General features: G+C 45.7%; 1 protein-coding gene across 3 annotated transcripts in view; it reads left to right on the forward strand.

Moving 5' to 3' along the window:
- Nucleotides 1-25536, forward strand: part of LOC115160952 (uncharacterized) — an 81780-nt gene that overhangs the window by 52477 nt on the left and 3767 nt on the right. For all 3 annotated transcript variants that reach the window (XM_029711518.1, XM_029711517.1, XM_029711519.1), the window contains exons 3-5: nt 709-2642; nt 22187-22385; nt 24256-24457. In XM_029711518.1, the coding sequence (XP_029567378.1) occupies nt 739-2642; nt 22187-22385; nt 24256-24457 (2305 nt within the window). In that variant the 5' untranslated portion in view covers nt 709-738. The remainder of the gene's footprint in view (nt 1-708; nt 2643-22186; nt 22386-24255; nt 24458-25536) is intronic.

A 25536-nucleotide genomic window follows, 5' to 3' on the forward strand; every position in this document is an offset into this window, starting at 1 on the left:
TCCCGGTCTTGGTCTTGACTCAGTCTCACCCCCCTCCTGGTCTTGGTCTTGACTCAGTCTCACCCCCCTCCTGGTCTTGGTCTTGACTCAGTCTCACCCCCCTCCTGGTCTTGGTCTTGACTCGGTCTCACCCCCTCCCGGTCTCAGTCTTGACTCGGTCTCACCCCCTCCCGGTCTCGGTCTTGACTCAGTCTCACCCCCTCTCCGGTCTTGGTTTTGACTCAGTCTCACCCCCTCTCCGGTCTTGGTTTTGACTCGGACTCGATTTGCTCCAGTCTTGGTCTTGAACCGGTCTCCCTATAGGTGGTCTCGAACACAACACTGATCAACATTTCACAGAAGCTCAACCATCACGCTAAGGTCAAAATGTTTTTGAAAATAATTTTTATCTCATTCATAACATTTGTTGTATGTACAGTATGGAATGTAGTTGCTATTTCAAGGATTATCTCAACAACCCTCAGTGTCTGTCCTTCAAATGAAATTCCTGAAATGTGTTAGTACAGCTCACGCATGTATGCACTGTGGCACTGTGTGTGTGTGTGTGTACGTGTGTGTGTGTGTGTGTGTGTGTGTGTGTGTGTGTGTGTGTGTGTGTGTGTGTGTGTGTGTGTGTGTGTGTGTGTGTGTGTGTGTGCATGCGTATGTATGTGCGTGCGTGCGTACATCTCCCAGCTCATTCCCCTGTGTCTCCTCTCTGTCCTTTAGGGCAAGTTTCCCAGAGCCTCTCTCTGCAGTATGGTGGCTCATACTGCTGCCATGCCGGACGTGAAGGCCCCTCCGCCATGTGATTACCCCTCAGCGGGCTGCTCCCCCGGCCACGGCCCTGCGGGCTACACCTGCACCGCTGGTCTCACCATGGACCTGGAGCCCTGCCTCAGCCTCACCGACCTGCCCCTTCCCCAACCCCTTTCTGGCTTCAGAGGCCACAGCGTACCCCCCTACCCTCCTTACCCAGGCCAGTGCCCCGTCATGCCCCGGTGTAACAGCAGTGCCCTGTTGACTAATCTTGGCCTCCGTTACTGCTCCACCAACAGTGTGCAGCACCCACCCAGGGGGCCTGACTCTGGGCTGGGGTTAGGGTCAGGGTTAGGCCTGGAGCCGGACCACGCAGGGCCCTGTGTGAACACAAACCCAGACAGCGGCACTAGACTCTACCGCAGCATGGAGAACCTGAACTGGAGTAATTCTGTGTCTGAACCAGGCCTCTACTCTTCCCCCTATAGCGCCCCCCACAGGGGCAGCATGGACAGTGAGTTCATCTTCCGCTGCACTGCCACCAGCCACTGGTACGATGGGTCCCCGGTGGGGACAGGGCCCCAGGGCTACAGTCCTGAGACCCTTGCCTTCTACCCCAATGCTCGTCTGGGGGGAGGTCTGGGGGGTCTGGGGAGGAAGGAGCTGCCCCTCTTCCCCCAGTGGCTGTTCCCCGGCGTGGATGACTGGGGGGTGAACGCTACCACCACCGCCAGGAAGGGGTTAAGGGAGAAGCTCCGCCTCCAGAGTGCCCGGGCAGCGGCAGAACCCCTAAAGCCTCTTCGACCGCAGATAACCCCAGGCAGTACCACTCCCATCCTGGGGGGGTGCTCAGAGAGGGACTCATCGCCCTACCAGGGGTACGTTGGGAAACCCCTGTGTGTCCGGCGCATCACCAGCCCCGAGGAAATCAAGAAAGAGGTTCTGAGACGCCTGCAGCTCCGCCGGCAGAACAGCACCCCGAACCTGGCCCTCCACACCTCCCCTGAGACCCCGCAGACCCCAGACATGACCAAGTCCTACACCACAGAGTCCATCTCTGTCGCTGGGAGTTGTGCAGAGATAATAGCCGAACGCAAGAAACCCCCCATGGGCCGCCTGCACATCCCCACCTTTGAGGAGTTTAAGAGGATGAGGCAGAGAGAGGGAGAGGGTGGACAGACAGAGAGCCAGGGTAATGTCACTACAGTAACAGCTTCAATAAACCAACAGCCAGAGCCTGGTACTGGCAGTCAGACCCCAGAGATGGGCAGAGACTGTAAGACTCAGACAGCTCTATTGGGACAGAGAGACTCTCAGTCTCCCACTGTGGGACTGAAGGAGGAGGAGAGGGAGAGCAATGAGAGGATAGGCAGTGGAGAGATGGAAGAGATGGGGAGCGGGGAGGGGACAAGCAGTGGAGAGGCCAGGCAGAGTGACAGCTCCCCTGGGGCTCCCCCAGCACCACCCTGTCATCCAGACTTAAGAGCAGAGGAGAGGGTGATGGTGGTTGTGCCAGCTCCCACAGCCAGTGCTACCAACTCAGCCACTCCCATCTTTACCGGACCCACTCCCCAGCCAACAACCAGCATCCAGACCACAGTCTCTACCATGGCTATATGTACCGGCCCTACTCCTCGCTCTCCCCTCCAGCCCTCCAGTCAGACGCAGGGGGAGGGGACCATGGACCATACCCAGGCCCAAGTCAGCAGGCCCAATGTGGAGCTCAGTGTGTCGAGGCCCTCCTCAGTCCCCTTCCCTCCTCCACGCAGGGAGAGTGCTGAGGGCCCCTCCAGCTGTTGCCCAGCCCTGCTCCTCGACAGGACTGACCTCTCCAGCTACGGAGCCAAGATCTACAAGATGAAGGATGGCTTTATCGGATCAGCCCTGGACCTCATCAAGAAGAGGTTAGTAAGAAGGTAGAGTTAGATGTCATGATCAATACGATCATCAATGGGCTTCAGTATTGCACAATATTGTACAGTAATGAGCTGTTTATCTATCTCAGTTTGACTCGTTATCTTGCCCTACTTTGTGGACGTTATATGCATACTCAGATGAAAGGTACAATTCTAAATGAAATGCAATATTGGACCTTAGCCATGTAAAGAAATCATTAATTAGAAAACCCATTTATTTAGTAGTTTGTCAATCTTTGTAGTCTTCATTTAAGATGAACACACTTTTGACAAAAGCTTGTTTTGAAATCTTGTAAAGCTCTTTGATGGCTAAATTGAATCGCATGGGTCCCAGCAAACATGACCCCATTGGCCCATGTGGGTATTCGGTGGGTAAGGTGGGCACGGGTTAGCCCACAACAATCCCACACCAGCCCGACACGGGGTAGCCCACAACAAGCCCAAAACAGGCTAGCCCACCCCATCCCAACAATGGCTAGCCAAAAATCAAATCAAATTTATTTTATATAGCCCTTCGTATATCAGCTGAAATCTCAAAGTGCTGTACAGAAACCCAGCCTAAAACCCCAAACAGCAAGCAATGCATGTGAAAGAGGCACGGTGGCTAGGAAAAACTCCCTAGGAAAAACTCCCTAGAAAGGCCAAAAACCTAGGAAGAAACCTAGAGAGGAACCAGGCTATGAGGGGTGGCCAGTCCTCTTCTGGCTGTGCCGGGTGGATATTATAACAGAACATGGTCAAGATGTTAAAATGTTCATAAATGACCAGCATGGTCAAATAATAATAATCATTGTAGTTGTCGAGGGTGCAACAAGCACGTCCGGTGAACAGGTCAGGGTTCCGTAGCCGCAGGCAGAACAGTTGAAACTGGAGAAGCAGCATGGCCAGGTGGACTGGGGACAGCAAGGAGTCATCATGCCAGGTAGTCCCGAGGCATGGTCCTAGGGCTCAGGTCCTCCGAGAGAAAGAAAGAAAGAGAGAAAGAGAGAATTAGAGAGAGCATTTTTAAATTCACACAGGACACCGGATAAGACAAGAGAATACTCCAGATGAAACAGACTGACCCTAGCCCCCCGGCACATAAACTACTGCAGCATAAATACTGGAGGCTGAGACAGGAGGGATCAGAAGACACTGTGGCCCCATCCGATGATACCCCCGGACAGGGCCAAACAGGCAGGATATAACCCCACCCACTTTGCCAAAGCACAGCCCCCACACCACCCCAGCCCAACACAGGCTAGCCCACCCCATCCCAACAGGGGCTAGCCCACACCAGCCCAACACAGGCTAGCCCACACCAGCCCAACACAGGCTAGCCCACCCCATCCCAACAGGGGCTAGCCCACACCAGCCCAACACAGGCTAGCCCACCCCATCCCAACAGGGGCTAGCCCACACCAGCCCAACACAGGCTAGCCCACACCATCCCAACAGGGGCTAGCCCACCCCATCCCAACAGGGGCTAGCCCACACCAGCCCAACACAGGCTAGCCCACCCCATCCCAACAGGGGCTAGCCCACACCAGCCCAACACAGGCTAGCCCACCCCATCCCAACAGGGGCTAGCCCACCCCATCCCAACAGGGGCTAGCCCACACCAGCCCAACACAGGCTAGCCCACCCCATCCCAACAGGGGCTAGCCCACACCATCCCAACAGGGGCTAGCCCACACCAGCCCAACACAGGCTAGCCCACCCCATCCCAACAGGGGCTAGCCCACACCATCCCAACAGGGGCTAGCCCACACCAGCCCAACACAGGCTAGCCCACCCCATCCCAACAGGGGCTAGCCCACACCATCCCAACAGGGGCTAGCCCACACCAGCCCAACACTGTTTAAGTGTTCTGTTGTGTGATGCCCAATGTTTCTTTATCTTGTACACTGCCAATGATAAAGTCTTTAAAAATACATAAATAAGTGCATGTGATATGTGAGAAACTTAACATTTTCTCTTGTAAAATATATACTGAACAGAAATATTAACACAACATGCAACAATTTCAATTATTTTACTGAGTTACAGTTTGTATAAGGAAATCAGTCAATTGAAATAAATTCATTAGGCCCTAATCTATAGATTTCACATGACTGGGCAGAGGTGCAGCCATGGGTGGGCCAGGGAGGACATAGGCCCACCCACTGGGAAGCCAGGCCAAGTCAATCAGAATGAGTTTTTCCCCAATAGCTTTATTACAGACAGAAATACTCCTCAGTATCATCAGCTGTCCGGGTGGCTGGTCTCAGACGATTCCACAGGTGAAGAAGCCGGATGTGGAGGTCCTGGGCTGGCGTGGTTACACGTGGTCAGCGGTTATGAGGCCGGTTGAACGTACAGCCAAATTCTCTAGAACGATGTTGGAGGCGACTTATGGTAGAGAAATTAACATTAAATTATCTGGCAACAGCTCTGGTGGACATTCCTGCCGTCAGCATGCCAACTGCACGCTCCCTCAAAACTTGAGACATCTGTGGCATTGTGTTGTGTCACCAAACTGCACATTTTACAGTGGCCTATAATTGTCCCCAGCACAAGGTGCACCTGTGTAATGATCATGCTGTTTAATCAGCTTCCTGATATGCCACACGTGTCAGGTGGATGGATTATCTTGGCAAAGGATAAATGCTCACTGACAGGGAGGTAAAGAAATTTGTGCACAAAATTGGAGAGAAATAAGCTTTTTGTGCGTATGGAACATTTCTGGGATCTTTTATTTCAGCTCATGAAACATGGGACCAACACTTTACATGTTGCGTTTATATTTTTGTTCAGTATATCTGTATGATAGTAACAACTTTGTTGTCTTTCTGATACGATCTATTATGTTCCCTTAATACCTTTAAGGATGGAAAATAATGCAATTTATGCATTGAATTAAATTGTAATAAATGTATTAAATGAATTCCTATTAAATAGAAAAAGCGCATCGTCCCAATGTGGGCAGCCTACATGGGGCCAATATTTTAGCCCACATTGGGCTCACATCGTGCCAATGTGGGCATGTTTGCTCGGAAAAGATGGGCATATTTCAGACAAAGTGAGTGCTGCCTTCACCAGATATGGGCTGGCCACACTGGGCAAATGCCGTGGAGTCGATGAGCATAGGCTCATTGGCCCAATGTTGGCAGCCTACATAGGGCCAATATTTTAGCCCGCATTGGGCCCACATCATGCTGTAGTGTGCTGTAGTGTTTTTCTGCAGGGGCGACATTAGTGTTAGTGTTGGTATTGATTAATCACAGCTTATTGTGAACAGTTGTTGGAGCAGACAGGTTTGGCTACCAGAGGAGACTGTTGTGGCAGTGCCAGGGTCTCCCATTTCCAGTCTGACACATCATCTCCATAGCAGACCTACGTGGGTTCAAATAGGATCTGTAATCTTTCACATACTTTAAGGGTTTGTCTTCAGCCTGATGGATAGGGTATGCACTTTTGGACTATTCCATTGTTTCCATTGCGCTAGGGTAGTTCCAACAAGGACGACTAAATACCATTTGAACCCAGGTCTGATCCATATGCTCACCTCACAGGACAGCCAGCTGATTGGCACCTCTGATTGGCAGCTCCACACTTCCCCTCCTCTCACTGTGGCAGCTGGTTTGGCACACTGTTTGTCATGCCCTGATCTGTTTCACCTCTCGTTGTGCTTATCTCCACCCCCTCCATGTGTCGCCCATCTACCCCATTATCCCCTGGGTACTTATACCTGTGTTCTCTGTTTGTCTGTTGTCAGTTCGTCTTGTTTGTCAAGTCAACCAGCGGTTTGTTTCTCAGCTCCTGCTTTTCACCAGTCTCTCTTTTCTCGCCCTCCTGGTTTTGCCTGTCCTGACTCTGAGCCTGCCTGCCTGACCACTCTGCCTGCCCTTGACCCTGAGCCTTCCTGCCATCCTGTACCTTTGCCCCATTACTCTGGATTACCGACCCCTGCCTGCCTTGACCTGTCGTTTTCCTGCCCCTGTTGTTGTAATAAACATTGTTACTTAAACACAGTCTGCACTTGGGCCTTACCTGAAACGTGATACTGCTTGCTAAACAGATGAAGACTTCAGTCTGGTGTGGTTCGGCAAATCAATTAGAGACATAAAGCCTGCTTTGGCATTGTTCATAGGCTTACAACCTGGCATCACCCAGGCCAGCACACAACATTAGACTCAGACAGGCACATGTAGCCTCAGACATGGTATAGACTTTCCCTGAGACATGGCTGTAGACTCCTATGGTATCTAACAGCCATACCCAGTGAACATTACTGGTTGAAAACACCTCATTTCATTGGCAAAAATTGTTTAAATGACATATTTTCGACCAGTTTTGCTCACTGGGATAGGATTCTACAACCATGTCTCAGGACAAGATGCAGTGGACTAGAGAAGAGTTATAGGACTGTAAGTGTCAGTGGTGACTATGAGAGAAATGGATAGCCTTGTATTCTTCTGTCTCTCATGTCATAAATGGCTCTCTCCCTGACAGTCAAAGTCAGGGTGCTCCTCTGTGCTTGTTCCCACCCATATATATCAGTGTGTCCCTCACCTCTCTCAGACAGTGCTATAGGGGTGATGGACGATACAGACTGCGGACTGAACTGCATGATACCACAGAAGATATATTATATAGGTGGTGTGTTCACCAGATAGGAAAGCTATGTGATGTACTGTACATTCACATTTTACACTCCTCACACGTTGGACATGGGACATAGGGACCGGAGGACAAGGGACCGGGGGAGGTTGAATAGTTTTTCATCCCCATGCTTAGGAATTGCTAGAGTTTTTGAGGTAGCTTTTACCAAGTGTATTAATACATGTATGTAGGCAATTTTACTAATATACAGTATGTTCATATTCTAACACAAAATGTATTCTTAATGGGTTTTAATATGACCTCTGTTACACAGCCGTGATCTTTGTGAATATTGTAATAGTATAAAGTTGGTAATTCAAAATGAATCATTTTCTATTGTTATATGTGCACCCCGAGGGTCTAGTTTTAACGACTCTGTTTCTCTCGGCTCCATTAAACAAGCCTTGTGTTAGCGCTTGTCTGTGTCCCATACAGACTTACGATCACGATGGTTATCGAACTGTGGCTAGTCTGATAGGTTTTTCACCAGGCAATTACAATACTGGAATTTACACCTGATGGGATGGTAGAGCAGGAATCTATTAACAGTGGGAAGTTCTAGAACAGTGCTCTTGGGTGTGCTTAGTGTGCATTAAGATGTGGTTGCCTTTGCTCTCTCCTCATGACAAATACACAGGTTAGGTTTTGGTGTGTTGTTTTTTTCATGGCCTTTAATATTTAAAGACATTAACAGAGAGATTACAGAGTCACCATCCATGTTTAGAATATACAGTATGGATTCCTTATGAACAGACATTATATAGCTGGAGCGACTATATACTAATTTTAATATCACAGTGTACCGCAGGCAGAGAGAGGTGATATATCATACACAGTCCATGAGCTAATAAATTACGTTTCAGGTTATTACCCCACATGAATCATCTACAGCCTGACAGGTAATATTTGGAAGGAAAGGTTTTAATGAAAGTTATTCCAGCTGGAAGGAAGGATACGCACCAGCCTCTGGTTTTATTGCCTCTTTCTGGCAATATTCCCTACATCAGGGTTCCCTAATAGGCGGCCCGCATGCCAAATTTAGCCCACAGGTGATTTTATTGGGCACAGAAAAGACTGTAAAATCACCAGGAAATCATCTCAAAGTTATTTTAATTTAGGAAATCTGTTCTCACAAATTTCCACACATAAACAGAGGCATATGTGATCATATTCCAATGTAATCAACGTTTGACATTTCAAATACTATATCTGTTTTGGATTCTTGAGGTCAGTTTGCACTGTACAAATTATTTGTAGCTATGTTGAATGTAATTGGGGACCCCTGCCCTACATAGTGCACTACTTTTGACCAGAACCATATGGGAATAGGGTGCTATATAGGGAATAGGGTGCCATTTGGGACATAGCTCTAAAGAAAGGCCATATTAATTATTAATTTTATGCCCATGGCACCAAAGAGTTTGCTTTGTTGCATTTTAAAGACTTCAAAACCTTAGCAAATGCTAGTGAGTGTTGCTAGTGTGTGTGTGTGTGTGTGTGTGTGTGTGTGTGTGTGTGTGTGTGTGTGTGTGTGCGTGCGTGCGTGCGTGCGTGCGCCAGTGTGTGTTACCGATGGGAAGTTCGGCTTTTTTTACTGACTCTGATCTTTTCAAGTCGTTCAGTCAAAAGAACGAATCCTTCGACTTATTTTGTTTATTTGAGACAGTAATGCCCAGAGTACGCAGGACCCCCTACCGGCGAACAATGAACTGAAAACTCAAAACAGTCATGATTTTACAAGCCTCTCGTTCACCTCATTCAACATAAAAGGCGCGGCATGTTCAAAGTACGGAGCTCATTTTGACCTCTGCATACCTCCGGAGGCTACGCTATTGTGTCACCCCCTCCATACAGAGCCTCCGACTACATTTCCAGATCAAGCATACATTGGCTTTAAGGGGCTTATTGGAGCTGTTATTTGTATCTGAGACTTGTAAAAGAGTGCTTTAAACAATGTGCATTTGTTCATTACGAGGCATACAGATACAATTATTTCTTGGTACATTTGAAACAAGGTCTAGTTGTGGCTGCAACCGGACTAGATTGTGAACGACTCTTGGCGGAATGCATTGATTGACTGCCGTGAGGGTGATTGATAAGCACAATATTAATCGCAAACTGCAGCACCCCAAATGGTTCGTTCTCGAGTTCGAGTTTGTTGAGCAGAGGTTGTGTATGTTTTGGCTCTACAAAGCTATGTCCGTCATAACGTTCAATAATCAATTAACTGCATTCATTCTTGCACCATGCGATCAATTACCAGTTCTAAACATGTATTTTTTTCTCAATCCTACCTGCAGCATGATCTATTTTGCCTGCGCGCCGGAGGAGCGCATATTAAAGGCTCTGTATGGTCAATCTGAAGTCTGAAGTGGCCGTACAGTATTAACTGCGATGCAGCCTCCTCTGACATCAGGGCTTTCATACTTATTGCGCTTAGCAGAGCAGAGCTATTGTGAAGGAAGTTGTCAAGGAAGTGTGTTTGTGTTTATAGCGGATGTACCGCCCCCACCTACCGTCAACCAATCATGTCAATGTGGAGCTACAACATTTGAGAGGCACACGGTGATGAGGTACAGAGCTTGATTTGGCCTCTGCGTGCCTCCAGAGGCTCCACAATTGCATCACACTCTCCATACGAAACCTTCAACCACATTTTTGGATCAAGCATAAATTGGCTATTTTTTTAAATGTATTTTCTTCTTTTTTTTCTACAAACAAACAAACAAATACAAAAACATTGTAAAGCATAAAAACATTGATCAAAACATTTATCCTCCAACATAGCAAACAGTCAAACAGTATCTCACAAGCTACAATACTGAACTAAATGGGTTCACAAGCATAATTCATCTCCTCCCAGTCTTAGAAACATGACATATAAAACGCATCCAGCTTCTAGAATTGTCGTTTCTACCAGTGATCCTAGCAAGTATTTGTTCATAAAATGCTACCTCCAACATTGATTCTATCTACTGTTTCAGAGTAGGAGTGGCATGAACCTTACTCTAGCTGCTGTAACCATACCAACAGTGATCAGTGCAAATTCCTCATTTGTTACATTAGGTAACGCTGTTCTATCGCCTAAGAGACATATTCTCGGTGAAACTGGAATTGTTAACGCCAACCATTCCTCCAGCTATTTCAAAACATCCTTCCGGAAAGGTAGCACTAATGTTGCGTGTAAAAATGTCCCAGTGTCTTTTTGGCATTTCCAATACAAAGAACTGTTGGTCAGCCACATCTTATGAAGCCTTGTTGGAGTCCAATAAAACCTATGTAGTATCTTATATTGAGTAAGTTTCCCCCTGGCTTCCCTTATGTTCCTCCCTGAGCTGGACAAGATCTTCAACCAGGTATCATCCTCAATTTCACACTTAAGGTCAATTTGCCATATTGTTCTGAGGTTTTTGCAGTTTTTACTCTGCAGATGACTAAATATTGAGGAAGAAAAGTCTGCTTTATGTTTGGGTAATTCCAAATACTCTGCTATTGGGTTCTTTCCTGGATGTTGTTGACAGCCGGTTAACAAACATTCTCTCAATTGTAAATATTTCCAGAAATGTCCCTTGTCTCCTACATCAAATTTTTGTACCAAATCTGAGTATGACATTAAAACATCTTCATTGTACAGATCACCTATAGTATGAATTCCTTTCATTAGCCACAGCTTCCAGTACACAGACTTCTTTCCTATCCGTAGCCTAGGATTGTGCCACAATGATGAGTATCCTTGTTATAGATGTGAAATTCCACATATCTTGTGTACTGTTCTCCACACTTCTTTTGAGTGTAACAAAATTGGATAGGGAGTTTCAACAGACCTCTCCCCTATAAGACTATGTGACAGAGTATCAACAGGGGTGAAAATATAACTTAGTTCACACTCTATTGTTATCCAATCCAAGCCAGCATCCCTTTTGCCCCAATGCTTCGCCAATTTAGCCATTTCAAATGATAAATTGTACAATTTAACATATGGTAAAGCCAAGCCTCATGCATCCTTTGGTGAGCACATCTTCTTCATATTAATCCTGGGTTTTTTCCTATCCCACAAAAAGTATTTTGTTAATTTGTCATATTGTTTAAAATACCGGTCTGGAATATTCTGTGACTTGACTTTAACATTAATCTGAGGACTGTTATTTATGTAATTAACTAACTATGTTTGATTGTTACCCGATTAAATTAATCATGTAACGATTAACTCATTAGGATCTGGGGCACCACGAGAGCAGTTATTTTAAAGAGTTACCATCTCCCGAATTAAACTCTAAAAGTCTTTAGCTATCACATCAATAAACAGTCAATTTATTAATCATAACCTCATATCATATCACCATTCTGAATAGTTGTAATCTCCTTGCATCTGCAAAAACCCGAGCCTTATTTATTATTCAGTACTACACAAATTGGTTTAATTATTTATTTACTAGCTAATTAAATGGGAACACAGGATAAACATACATACTCTGCACCGGTTATTGACTGGAGACAGAATACGCTGAAAACAGGTCCCTAGTGGAATGACAACAACATGGATACTTGTTAAAGAAGAGATGGAGAGGGAGTGAAGGACAGAGACACTTAACATTGCCGGATTCAGAAACTACTCTCACCTACACTAACCATATACTTTACACACAAACCGCCGCCTGCTTTGAGAAAGAAATCATTAATTTATTTACGTGAAATGCCTGGGTTTGCCGGGGATCTCTCAGTGAACGGGGCAGCCATGGAAAGGGGGTTGGACCTTTTTGCGGCACGCTTGTAAGGCACTGATTGTCCGAAATGGTTCCAACAACTCTTCTACTGTTGTCCTTCTTCATAGTTGTCCGGTATCCGGTGACTTGTCGTGTAGTCTTGAACAGAACTACAGAGTTGATTTTCCTTCCATTCGCTATTGAAGATGCTTATTTGAAGATAGGCTAGCCATCTGTATTGATGGTTCCCGAATGGGGTGATGAGAGTAGTGTAATACGATGGTTTGAGCAGAGTAACAGGATGGTCCTACTTCAATTCACTTTCGAAGATACTTCATGCTTTTTCTGGTACGCTGTGTTAATTCGTAACCCATCATTTACACCTTTTGCTCAAAAGGGGCACTTCTGGTAGGCTGGCACAACTCCTGAACTCACTTCGGGCGGTGATTACTCACTGTGCAAAGTTATGGAAAACAATTATCTCTTATAACTTCTCAAATCACATCCCTCTCTTAACAAAAACACTTTCATCATTTTTCATAGTACATGCTCAGCTTACATCTATGTACTGGGTATACTTTCCAAGTTACAGTATTTCCTTTATAACATTTTTATGACATCATAAAATAACAAACAAAATGACATTAGTGTTCTGTAGATCGCCTTCGACCATTCCCCACGTTCTACGTTAGAAATATTGTACCAGTATTTGCTTTTGAACGTGTTAGAGTTTCAGCAGTAAATAAAGGTCTGTTGAGACAAAGCACAGTCCTTTGGTGAATTTGGAGAGCTCAGGCCTGGATCTTCTCCGGATCTTCTCTCTTGATTTACAACAGGGCGTGAGTGTCAATCACCACGACTTCTATCCCCCTCCTCCTTCTGGACATCAGAACAGCGATTACTCACCACGAACTGGCAGAAGCTTTTTTTTCCCTTTAACGAGTCCAACGAGCCTGACGTGAACAACATACTGCTTTTCTGGGAACAGGCCCAAATCCCCGTCATGTGCGTGAAGAGAAGATGGAGAAAAAGAGGACGGAGGTCGGGCTGCCTTCTGAGAATTTGTAGGTGATCAAATAAACTCCCACTGCCTTCTGTTCTACTAGCTAACATGCAATCATTGGAAAATAAAATCGACGACCTACGAGGAAGATTAAACTACCAACGGGACATTAAAATCTATAATATCTTATGCATCACGGAGTCGTGGCTGAACGACGACATTATCAACATAGAGCTGGCAGATTATACGCTGTATTGGCAGGATAGAACAGTGGCGTCTGGTAAGACAAGGGGGGGGCGGACTATGTATATAAGTAAACAACAGCTGGTGCACGATATCTAAGGAAGTCTCAAGGTTTTGCTCGCCGGAGGTAGAGTATCTCATGATAAGCTGTAGACCACACAATCTACCTAGAGAGTTTTCATCTGTGTTTTTTGTAGCTGTCTACATACCACCACAGACCGATGCTGGCACTAAGACCGCATTCAAAGTGCTGTATTCTGCCATAAGCAAACAGGAAAACGCTCATCAGGAGCCAGGGCTCCTAGTGGCAGGGGACTTTAATGCAGGGAAACTTAAATCCATTTTTATCAAATTTCTATCAGCATGTTAAATGTACAGCAGAGGGAAGAAAACTCTAGACCAACTTTACTCCACACACAGAGACACGTACAAAGCTCTCCCTCGCCCTCCATTTGTCAAATCTGACCCTAATTCTATCCTCCTGTTTCCTGCTTACAAGCAAAAATTAAAGCAGGAAGCACCAGTGACTCGGTCAATAAAAAAGTGGTCAGATGAAGCAGATGCTAAGCTACAGGACTGTTTTGCTAGCACAGACTTCCCGATGGCATTGAGGAGGACACCACATCAGTCATTGGCTTCATCAATAAGTGCATCGATGATGTCATCACCACAGTGACCGTACGTACATACCCCAACCAGAAGCCATGGATTACAGGCAACATCTGCACTGAGCTAAAGGCTAGAGCTGCCGCTTTCAAGGAGCGGGACTCTAACCCGGAAGCTTATAAGAAATCCCGCTATGCCCTCCAATGAACCATCAAACAGGCAAGCATCAATACAGGACTAAGATTGAACTGTACTACACCGGCTCCAACACTCATCGGATGTGGCAGGGATTGCGAACCATTACAGACTACAAAGGAAAGCACAGCCGAGAGCTGCCCAGTGACATGAGCATACCAGACGAGCTAAACTACTTCTATGCTTGCTTCGAGGTAAATAACACTGAAATATGCATGAGAGCACCAGCTGTTCTGGACGACTGTGTGATCACGCTCTCTGCAGCCAATGTGAGTAAGACCTTTAAACAGGTCAACATTCACCAGGCCACAGGGCCAGATGGATTACCAGGGCGTGTACTGCGAGCATGTGCTGACCAACTGGCACGTGTCTTCACTGACATTTTCAACCTCTCCCTGTCCGAGTCTATGATACCAACATGTTTTAAGCAGACCACCATAGTCCCTGTGCCCAAGAACACTAAGGTAATCTGCCTAAATGACAACAGACCCGTGGCACTCACGTACGTGCTCAGTCCCCTCCTGTACTCCCTGTTCACTCATGATTGCACGGCCAGGCACGACTCCAACACCATCATTCAGTTTGCCGATGACACAACAGTGGTAGGCCTGATCACCGACAACGACGAGACAGCCTATAGGGAGGAGGTCAGAGACCTGGCCGTGTGGTGCCAGGACAACAATCTCTCCCTCAACGTGATCAAGACAAATGAGATGATTGTGGACTGCAGGAAAAGGAGGACCGAGCACGCCCCCATTCTCATCAACGGTTCTGTAGTGGAGCTGGTTGAGAGCTTCAAGTTCCTTGGTGTCCACATCACCAACAATCCAACATGGTCCAAGCACACCAAGACAGTCGTGAAGAGGGCACGACAAAACCTATTCCCCCTCAGGAGACTGAAAAGATTTGGCATGGGTCCTTAGATTCTCAAAAGGTTCCTACAGCTGCACCATCGAGAGAGTCCTGACTGGTTGCATCACTGCCTGGTATGGCAACTGCTCGGCCTCCAACCGCAAGGCACTACAGAGGGTAGGAAGTACGGCCCAGTACATCACCGGGAAGAAGCTTCCTGCCATCCAGGACCTCTGTACCAGGTGGTGTCAGAGGAAGGCCCTAAAAATGTTCAAAGACTCCAGCCACCCTAGTCATAGACTGTTCTCTCTGCTACCGCACAGCAAGCGGTACCGGAGCACCAAATCTAGGTCCAAGAGGCTTCTAAAACAGCTTCTAGCCCCAAGCCATAAGACTCCTGAACATATAATCAAATGGCTATCCAGACTATTTGCATTTCCCCCCCTTTTACGCCGCTGCTACTCTCTGTTATTATCTATGCATAGTCACTTTAATAACTCTACCTACATGTACATATTACCTCAATTACCTCGACTAACCGGTGCCCCCGCACATTGACTCTGTACCGGTACCCCTTGTATATGGTCTCGCTATTGTTATTTTACTGCTGCTCTTTAATTACTTGTTCCTTTTATTTCTTATTCGTATTTTTTAAACTGCATTGTTGGTTAAGGGCTTGTCAGTAAGCATTTCACTGTAAGGTCTACCTACACATGTTGTATTCGGCGCATGTAACCAATACAATTTGTTTCAATTTATTTATCTTGACTAGTATTTATTTATTTATTTTATTTTTTGTTATTTTTACCCCTTTTTTCTCCCCAATTTCGTGGTATCCAATTGGTAGTAGTTACACTCTTGTCTCATCGCTGCAACTCCCGTACGGACTCGGGAGAGGCGAAGGTCGAGAGCCATGTGTCCTCCGAAACACAACCCAACCTAGCCGCACTGCTTCTTGACACAACTCACATCCAACCCGGAAGCCAGCCGCACCAATGTGTCAGAGGAAACACCGTACACCTGGCGACCTGGTCAGCGTGCACTGCGCCCGGCCCGCCACAGGAGTCGCTAGTGCGCGATGAGACAAGGACATCCCTGCCGGCCAAACCCTCCCTAACCCGGACGACGCTGGGCCAATTGTGCATCGCCCCATGGACCTCCCGGTTGCGGTCGGCTACGACAAAGCCTGGGCTCGAACCCAGAATCTCTGGTGGCACAGTGCCTTAGACCACTGCACCTCCCGGGAGGCCCCAATCTTGACTAGTAGTTGCTAAAAATTTAGTCCCATCACTTTCTCCAAATTTGAGCTCACCTTAATAACCAAATATTTAATCCCAGTAGGAACCCATTTGAAATTAAATGGGGTAGTGGTTCCAGAGTAACATATGGTATTAATTGGCATTGCTTCCAATTCATTTTGTAGCCTGACATATTAGAATATGACGTAAGTAATTGTGGTACAGACTGAAGAGGATCAGAGATCAGCAGTAGAATATAATCTGCATACATAAACAGCTTGTGTTCTTTTCCTCCTCCTTGTACACCCCTAATTTCTGGATCTGTTCTTATCATTGTCGCAATAGGCTCTAAAATGATGGTAAACAGGAGAGGGGAGAGTGAGCAACCCTGCCTTGTGCCTCTAGAAAGACCAAAAAAGGAGACATAATTCCATTCATAAGTACTGTTGCTTTAGGATTGGAATAGAGGACTCCTATCTGTTTACAAAAGTCTGGTCCCAAACCAAATTTTTCTAGGGTTCTTAAGAGAAAAGCCCACTATACCCTGTCAAATGCGTTCTCAGCATCTAAGGAGACAGCAGCGGTAGGAACTATACTTGAGCGGTTTAACCATATGATATGTAAGAGCCTCCTCATATTATCAGTTGAGGTTCTATTCTTAATAAATCTTACTTTAATGTTAGGTGGTGCCTTCTCTAAGCGTATCACAACAGTCATAGTAAGAATCTTACAATCCACATTAAAAAGGCTGATAGCTCTAAAATTCCCAGGTTCTGTAGTATCTCTATCCTTTTTAGGAATCAGCGATATCAAAGCCTCATTAAAGGTATCTGGAAGGGAGACATTTTTAAATGCCTCCTGGTAAAACACTGTCAATACAGGAACAAGAATGTCAATATACTTTTATAATATTCTACAGGAAGGCCATCCATACCAGGTAATTTCCCTGCTTTCATAGATAAAATGGCAGCTCTAACCTCCTCTTCTGTTATAGTATAGTCCAGGTCCTCTACCTGGCCATCTGATAATCTAGGTAATTCTATACCAGACAAAAAAGTATCAATATCTATGGGGCTCAGTGAATAGGAGGATGAATATCAATTTTCATAAAAACATTGAAACACACTGTTTATCTCTTTCAATGACGTCACCATCTTATTGCCCTTTATTGATGGAATTACATTAGAAGTGTTCTGCATTTTTTGTTGTCTTGCTAGTACCTTGCCTGTCATCTCACCTCCCTCATAAAAACTGGTTCTAAGTCTAAACAGTGCATATTCTGCCTTTTTTTTATACATTTCGTGCAACTGAAATGCATATTTGCAGGCAGTTTGAAATGTGCTATCTGTGAAATGTCTTGCCAAATCCCTTTCCAGGCCACATATCTCAGATTCTAATCTTTGTACTGCTTCAGCCCCTTCTCTCTTCTTTTTGGACGCATGTGCTATTATTTTCCCTCTAATATATGCTTTAGAGGTTTCCCATACTGTGGAAACCTTTTCAGTTGACCCTATGTTGATCTCAAAAAAGGATCTAAGATCATCTGCTTGTGATTGGGTAAATATCTCATCTTGTAATAGAATGATGTTGAGTCTAAATCTATACTTCCTCACATTTTCGGAGTTTATATCAACATGTAACACTGCTATAGCATGATCTGTGAGGGCAATGGGCCCAATCTTGCAATCAATCACATTATTAACCATGAAATTAGATATCAAGAAGAAATCTATTCTGGAGTGTGTTATGACAGTGAGAGAAAAAAGTATGTTCTCTATCATTAGGATGGACTAATCTCCATATGTCTCTAAGGCCCATATCTTCTACTAGCATATGTATTGCAAGTCTATACTTTGGCGTGGAGTTACTTGTACATTTACTTCTATCAATCATATTGTCCATTACTTGGTAAAAGTCTCCAGGAAGGACGATCTGCCCCTCCATATTTCCCGGTATAGTTGACCTCATAATCTGCGTCCTCCTTGTTTTATGTTGCATAACACTACCTTAATCCCATTTATAAGAGCCTCAATGCAGATAAGGCTGCCAAATTCATCAGAGTGTTGCTTCAAAATTTGGAAATTAAGTATTTTGTTAATCAGAATAATCACCCCATGTTGTTTGGAATTAAATGAGCTATGATAAACTTCTGCAACCCAGCCTACTGTAAATTTCAGTGCCTCTGTATCTGTTAAATGTGATTCCTGTATGAATGCAATATCTGCCTGTTTAGATTTTAAATATGTCAAAATTGTTTTCCTCTTCTTGGTTACCACAACCATTTATATTCTAAGAGATTATGTTTACACAACCATTAGCCATATTTGCACTGAGTAGTTATAGCCTGTGAACGTGGTGTCCCATTTAACACTCGTGACAACTCTAATGAACATCATTATATAACATTATATATGCTCCAGCTGTACAATAAAACAGTGTAAAGAAACATAGAAAACCAATCCCAAAATAAAACAAAGCAACGAGGAACGTAATGTTGCTTCTCGATGAGTCAATCATCACAGAACTGTCTTTGATGCTGCAGAAGATAACCTGCGGTCTCAACTCAAAATTCCTTATGGGCCGTGAGGCGCTTGAAAGGCTAAATTGCTGTAGCAACACTCCCCAGAGTCCCACAAACACATAGGATGTACATTGTCTCGTCTTCTTTATCTGGGCTAAACACCTTGCTCCAGCAAGAATCTCTCTGCCTTCACATTGTCCATGAAAATAATCCCTTCCAAGTAAAGAGCAGGGTCACTGGGAATGCCAGTGTATGCCTGACGTTCTTCTCGTGTAGTTGGTTCTTCGCCATTGCAAACTTCTTCCTCTTCATTGCCAGTTCCTTGGACAGGTCCAGGAAAAAAGACAGCCGGCTGCCTTCCCACTGAACACCACCCTTTTCTTTCGCCACTTGTACCTCTACCTCTCATACCTTGTCCCGGGCTGTAGATCGTAGGAAGCGGATGAGACCCGTTCTCGGGGGTCTATTCTTGTCAGGCATGGTTAAAATACGATGGGTTTGTTACATTTTGAACTTCGTGCCTGTCATCAAATCCTTCTGCGATGATTTTCTGAGTTAGAGAGGGAGGCTTCAGAAAGGGACACCACAGAGTTGTGTAACTACCAATTAAGAGGACAAATTATGCAAATTCACAGAGTAGATGTTATTCTACATGACAGACCAGAGATAGATGGGAGTACAGCAGGTTAAATGAGGCTAGAGAGACAGGGTTTGTGAAATAGTGTAGGGCCGTGATGTGAGATGAGAAGACAAAGCAAATACACCAGGGATCGGCAACTGGCGGCCCCCCTTTTGTAGGCCTGTGGACCAATAATAATATATAAATATGTATTTTTTTTAAATGGGGGGGACTCAGTCGGGGTCTCAACATTCTGTTGAGAATTAGAATAATAGATTACACAAGGCGCAATTTAGAAATTTGGTTGTGCATCAGCAGTCAATCAATTGGCACATGTCAGCAAATATTTTTTTGATTGGTAAATTAGTCTAGTGTCCAGCTACAGTGCCTTCGGAAAGTATTCAGACCCCTTGACTTTTTCCAAATTTTGTTACGTTACAGCCTTATTCTAAAATGGATTAAATAAAAATAAAAACTCAGCAATCTACACACAATACCCCATAATGACAAAGCGAAAACAGGTTTTTAGATTTGTTTGCAAAACAGAAATACCTAATTTACATAAGTATTCAGTAAACCCTTTGTTATGAGACTCGATATTGAGCTCAGGTGCATCCTGTTTCAATTGATCATCCTTGAGATGTTTATATTACTTGATTGTCCCTGAGAACACAGTGGCCTACATCGTTCTTAAATGGAAAAAGTTTTGAACCACCAAGACTCTTCCTAGAGCTGGCCGCCTGGCCAAACTGAGCAATCGGGGGAGAAGGGCCTTGGTCAGGGAGGTGACCAAGAATCCCAGAGTTCCTCTGTGGAGATGGAAGAACCTTTCAGAAGGACAACCATCTCTGCAGCACTCCACCAATCAGGCCTTTATGGTAGAGTGGCCAGACTGACCCACTTCTCAGTGAAGCATGGTGGTGGCAGCATCATGCTGTGGGGATATTTTTCAGTGGCAGGGACTGGGAGACTAGTCAGGATCTAAGCAAAGATGAACAGAGCAAAGTACAGAGAGATCCTTGATGAAAACCTGCTCCAGAGCGCTCAGGACCTGAGACTGGGGCGAAGGTTCACCTTCCAACAGGACAACAACCCTAAGCACACAGCCAAGACAACACAGGAGTGGCTTTGGGATAAGTCTCTGAATGTCCTTGAATGTCCCAGCCAGAGCCCGGACTTGAACCCGATCGAACATCCCTGGAGAGACCTGAAAACACCTGTGCAGCAACGCTCCCCATCCAACCTGACAGAGCTTGAGAGGATCTGCAGAGATGAATGGGAGAAACTCCCCAAATACATGTGTGCCAAGATTGTAGCGTCATATCCAAGAAGACTCGAGGCTGGTATCGCTGCCAAAGGTGCTTCAACAAAGTATTGAGTAAAGGGTCTGAATACTTATTTAAATGTGATATTTCATTTATATATATATATATATATATATATATATATATATATATATATATATATATATATATAAATTAGCAAAAATGTCTAAAATCCTGTTTTTGCTATGTCATTATTGGGTATTGAGTGTCGATTGATGATAAATAAATAAAACATTTGTAAAAACTATTTAATTATTTTAGAATATGGCGGTAACGTAACAAAATGTGGAAAAAGTCAAGGTCTGAATACTTTCCGAAGGCACCGTATCTAAACTTGTAGTAACCATGTTCGAATTACCGACCGGCCTGGGGCCCATTGATCATCAGTTATCATATTAAAAACTGCAAACATTTCTCTCCACCCCATGGCAAAATGTGTAGAATTGCAGGAAATTAGCTGTAAAACTGCACAATTTTCTCTCCACTCCATGGCAGAATGTGTAGAATTGCAGCAAACTTGCTTTAAAACGGCAACATTTTCTCTACGCCCCGTGGCAAAATGGGCAGAATTGCAAGGAATTTACTTCAAAACATATTTTTTCCCTCTTCACTGTCACGAGGGGGGCCGCTAAAATGTTTTGCTTGCAAGGAGGGGAGTGGGTATGGATGTGGGTACGCAGACCCACGAGCCACTGCGGCCCCTCATGAGTTCCGTCAAAATTGCCCATCCCTGAAATACACAAACATGATGTAAATAATGACTTTCACACTGATGATTGACGGAAATGAATAAAATGTAGAATATTGCAAATTCCTAGGGTACAGTTTACATCCCTGGCCAAATAGCTAGGCTATTTTCTTGCCAGGAGAGATACATTTAAATGGAGCTTTGGGAAGGATATTGTGATTTTTCTTCTCCATTGTCTGTATAGTGCATTCAATCACAATGTGACGCGAACGGACACCATGATTGTGGCAGGCAGACTGATCTGTTCTAATGTTCATTCAGCAGCTAGCTCATACTGTCTGTGTGTGTGTGCATGTGTGCGTATGTGTGTATGCATGCCCACATACATGCATGTCTATGTGGAGAGAGCTCAGGAGCAGGCAATGTCCCTGGGTGCGCACACACACAGCTAACACATGCTCGGAGCACGGCTGGTCGGCACACAAAGGAACCAGAGGCAGATGTGTGATGCATGTAGAGTGATGGGAGGCAGCATCTTGCCATCCTGCCCTGTGGTCCAGGAGTTCAGGTGTTAATGGGAATTGATGCGTCAAATTACCCAGCCCAGAGCCCCTCTGCTGGGGAGAGAAGAAGGAGAGGAGGGGGAGAGGTCCCTGGAGGGGTGGAGAGGAGGAGGAAGGAGGGGGAGAGAGGGAAGGGAGGAGGGGGAGGTCTGATGAAACTGAATGATTTGGATGGTGGGAGGAGAGGAGAGAGGTGCCAGGAATCATAATTCTATCCTCTGCCATTCTGCCATCTCTAACACCCCTCATCTCTTCCCCTCACTCCCTCTCTCTTTCTTTCTCTCTATCCTTTCTCTCTCCCTCTCTCTCTCCTCTCTTTTTTCCCTCTCCCCCCTGTCCTTCTCTGTCTCCAGCTGCAGTGCAGAGATTGCAGCGGCGGAGGCCCCCGTCAGGCTGTCAGGTGACCAGGACGAAAGCACTGACATCACCGCTCCCCCACCGGACTGTCACTCCTCTGCTGTTTCCATGACAACCACGACGGCCTGCGGAGCGGAGTCTTGCGACAAGCCTGTAGCAGGAGGAGCAGGAGGAGAGGAACTAGCTGCAGAATGTGTAAGGAGAATCTCTCTCTCTCCCTCTCTCTCTTTCTGTCTCTCACTCACTCAACATGCTGGGGATAGCAGTGGGCTGAAGCACGCACACAGACAGGGGAATGTGAGGATGGTTAGGGAAGAACAGAACAGAATAGAGGGATTGCGTATCCAGGCAGGCAGGCGGACCACACACACACACACACACACACACACACACACACACACACACACACACACATTCACAGCCAGGCAGGCAGGCAGAGGTATGTGATGAGCCCCTGACAACTGCAGGCATGCAGGCATGCAGCTCCAGCCTCAGTCTCAGCGTCTTCCTCCCAGCTCAGCTCAGCTCTGCATCTGCCTGGGAACAGGAATCAGCAGAGAGGGAGGATTGAAGAGCAGGTTCATGGTGGTAACTAATTGGGCTTCTTCATCTAATCTTTGTGCTGTGCTGCTCTGCTGGCTCGGCTGTCTGTCTGGTCCTCTCTGTGTGAAACAACGCAGCTACTCAGACGCTAGCCGTCCGTCAGTAGCTGTCGGTGCATTGTGTTCATTTCTGCTATAATCCGAGCAACACGTCTTAGCCTCTGCTGGGGTTGAGGTTACAGCAGCAGCATCGATAGCCAGGGTCGTTGGGTTTATGGCCGTCATGTATTTTGTATGAGGAAGGATGCTATAGGTGAGAACGAATGCTAACGTTGTATATGCCACCATTGCTTTTTGCTCATAGTCATTGTTGCTGTTGCATGCACTGTTTATTAAATGCATGGAGAAGGGCTGTGCATGTTTCCAGCAATGGCCAACCGCAATTCATTAGTACCCACATCGAACTGCGTCATTAATTGTTCTGTGCGATACTAGAGCCTTAGATATGTGTCTTATTTCCCATCCTCGTTTTGTTTGAATATGAAAACTTACCCCAATGTCCTTTTATCCACAGCAATGTTGTTTATCATGTAATGGTCTGCAGCTATCTGTTGTTTATCAAGCTGATGCTAGGAACCACAGAATCTAGACATTAGCAGTTTGGGGGCCGATCAATGATGATCTGTCAATCAATGAGCTGCTATCACTCAATGCTGTCAATTGCCTAATGATGCTGAATGTGCGTCTGTAGAGAGTTGAGGGGTCAGGGGTGAGGGTTCAGCGGTTACGAGTCAGTCTGATGACCTTTCACCTGATCCATAGTTTCATACTGAGGCCCACCATGAATAATTTGACAGACACCAACGCAATCCACCCAATCCATTCTTGAACAGCACCTAGCATTGGTGCCATTGTGTCAGGCTGTTATGTGTTGTTGGGAAATTCCATTGTTTATCTAAAAAGGATAGACTTGTCCTGTTGTCTCTGCTATTTGGGATATTTTCTACAACCTCAAAGGTTTCCCTTGCATTCCTATTCCCTAGAATTGCTATTCCATTCCAAGGCTCCCCAAGTAATTCCGTGAAGGAAACAGATACAGATATGTGCCCTTGGTTGGTCGGTCAGTCTGTCTGTCGGTCTGTCCGTCTGTTGGTCTGTCTGTCAGTCTGAGTACATGCAAAATTGAGAGCCTCTCAGAGTCAAAGCTGTCATGTTTAAAGTACAGTCTGTGTCTCAGGATATTAAACACCATTTCATTTGTCAAACCAACCAGGTTCAGAATGGATTAATATCTGTTGCAATTCAGCCCATGATGGCACCATTAACAGGGGTAGTCTATGCTACAGAGAATGCTCTCTCAGGCCCCTGAGTGTATGATACAGTAAACCCACTTCCTATAGCCTCTCACATGACGCTTACATCTCTCTCTCTGTCTCCCTCTCTCTATCAACACTGACCATGCCTCTTTCAGCCAATAGCAGATGACATGTACAGTTGATTGACTGGTGTGTTTCTCCAATCAGCTTAACTCTGGCCTGGGCTGCAGGCGCTCCAGCTCAGACGCAGCCTATGAGCCGGCTGAGTCGGTGAGGGCCCAGCGCGAGTGCCGCCTCCGGCCCCACTACAGCGACCCCATGCCGGCCGATGCCACCAAGCGCAAACAGCTGGAGATGAAGATCGCTGCAGCTGCATGCCTCCACAGCCAGCGTCGGGACAGGGACAGTGGTGAGTGGAGCTACATATCAAACATCCCTGTCTAGCCCATATCAAACATCCCTGTCTAGCCCATATCAAACATCCCTGTCTAGCCCATATCAAACATCCCTGTCTAGCCCATATCAAACATCCCTGTCTAGTCCATATCAAACATCCCTGTCTAGCCCATATCAAACATCCCTGTCTAGCCCATATCAAACATCCTTGTTCAGCCCTTATCAAACATCCCTGTCTAGCCCATATCAAACATCCCTGTTCAGCCCATATCAAACATCCCTGTCTAGCCCATATCAAGCATCCCTGTTCAGCCCATATCAAGCATCCCTGTTCAGCCCATATCAAACATCCCTGTCTAGCCCATATCAAGCATCCCTGTTCAGCCCATATCAAGCATCCCTGTTCAGCCCATTTCAAGCACCCCTGTTCAGCCTATATCGAACATCCCTGTTCAGCCCATATCAAACATCCCTGTCTAGCACATATCAAACATCCCTGTTCAGCACATATCAAACATCCCTGTCTAGCACATATCAAACATCCCTGTTCAGCCCATATCAAACATCCTTGTTCAGCCCATATCAAACATCCCTGTCTAGCACATATCAAACATCCCTGTCTAGCCCATATCAAACATCCCTGTCTAGCCCATATCAAACATCCCTGTTCAGCCCATATCAAACATCCCTGTCTAGCCCATATCAAACATCCTTGTTCAGCCCATATCAAACATCCCTGTCTAGCCCATATCAAACATCCCTGTCTAGCCCATATCAAACATCCCTGTCTAGCCCATATCAAACATCCCTGTTCAGCCTATATCAAACATCCCTGTCCAACCGATATCAAATCAACAGTCCAACTTCATCATAATCACACATTATCCTCAGTCTTTATCCAGTAGTCTTTCCTAACACAAGCCTCTCTTCGTGTGTTAATTCCTCTGACAACGCACCATTCCACAAAACTACCCACACAAGTCATCACACACATCCTTCTCATCCTACTTACCGATTGGGCAGTCTTCTCTGCGGCTTTGTCTGGCATGGAGCCCATGTTGTACAGTCTAACAATGAGCCAGGTTAAGAAAC

This window comes from Salmo trutta, chromosome 24 (assembly GCF_901001165.1).
Source record: "Salmo trutta chromosome 24, fSalTru1.1, whole genome shotgun sequence".
Lineage (NCBI taxonomy): Eukaryota > Metazoa > Chordata > Actinopteri > Salmoniformes > Salmonidae > Salmo > Salmo trutta.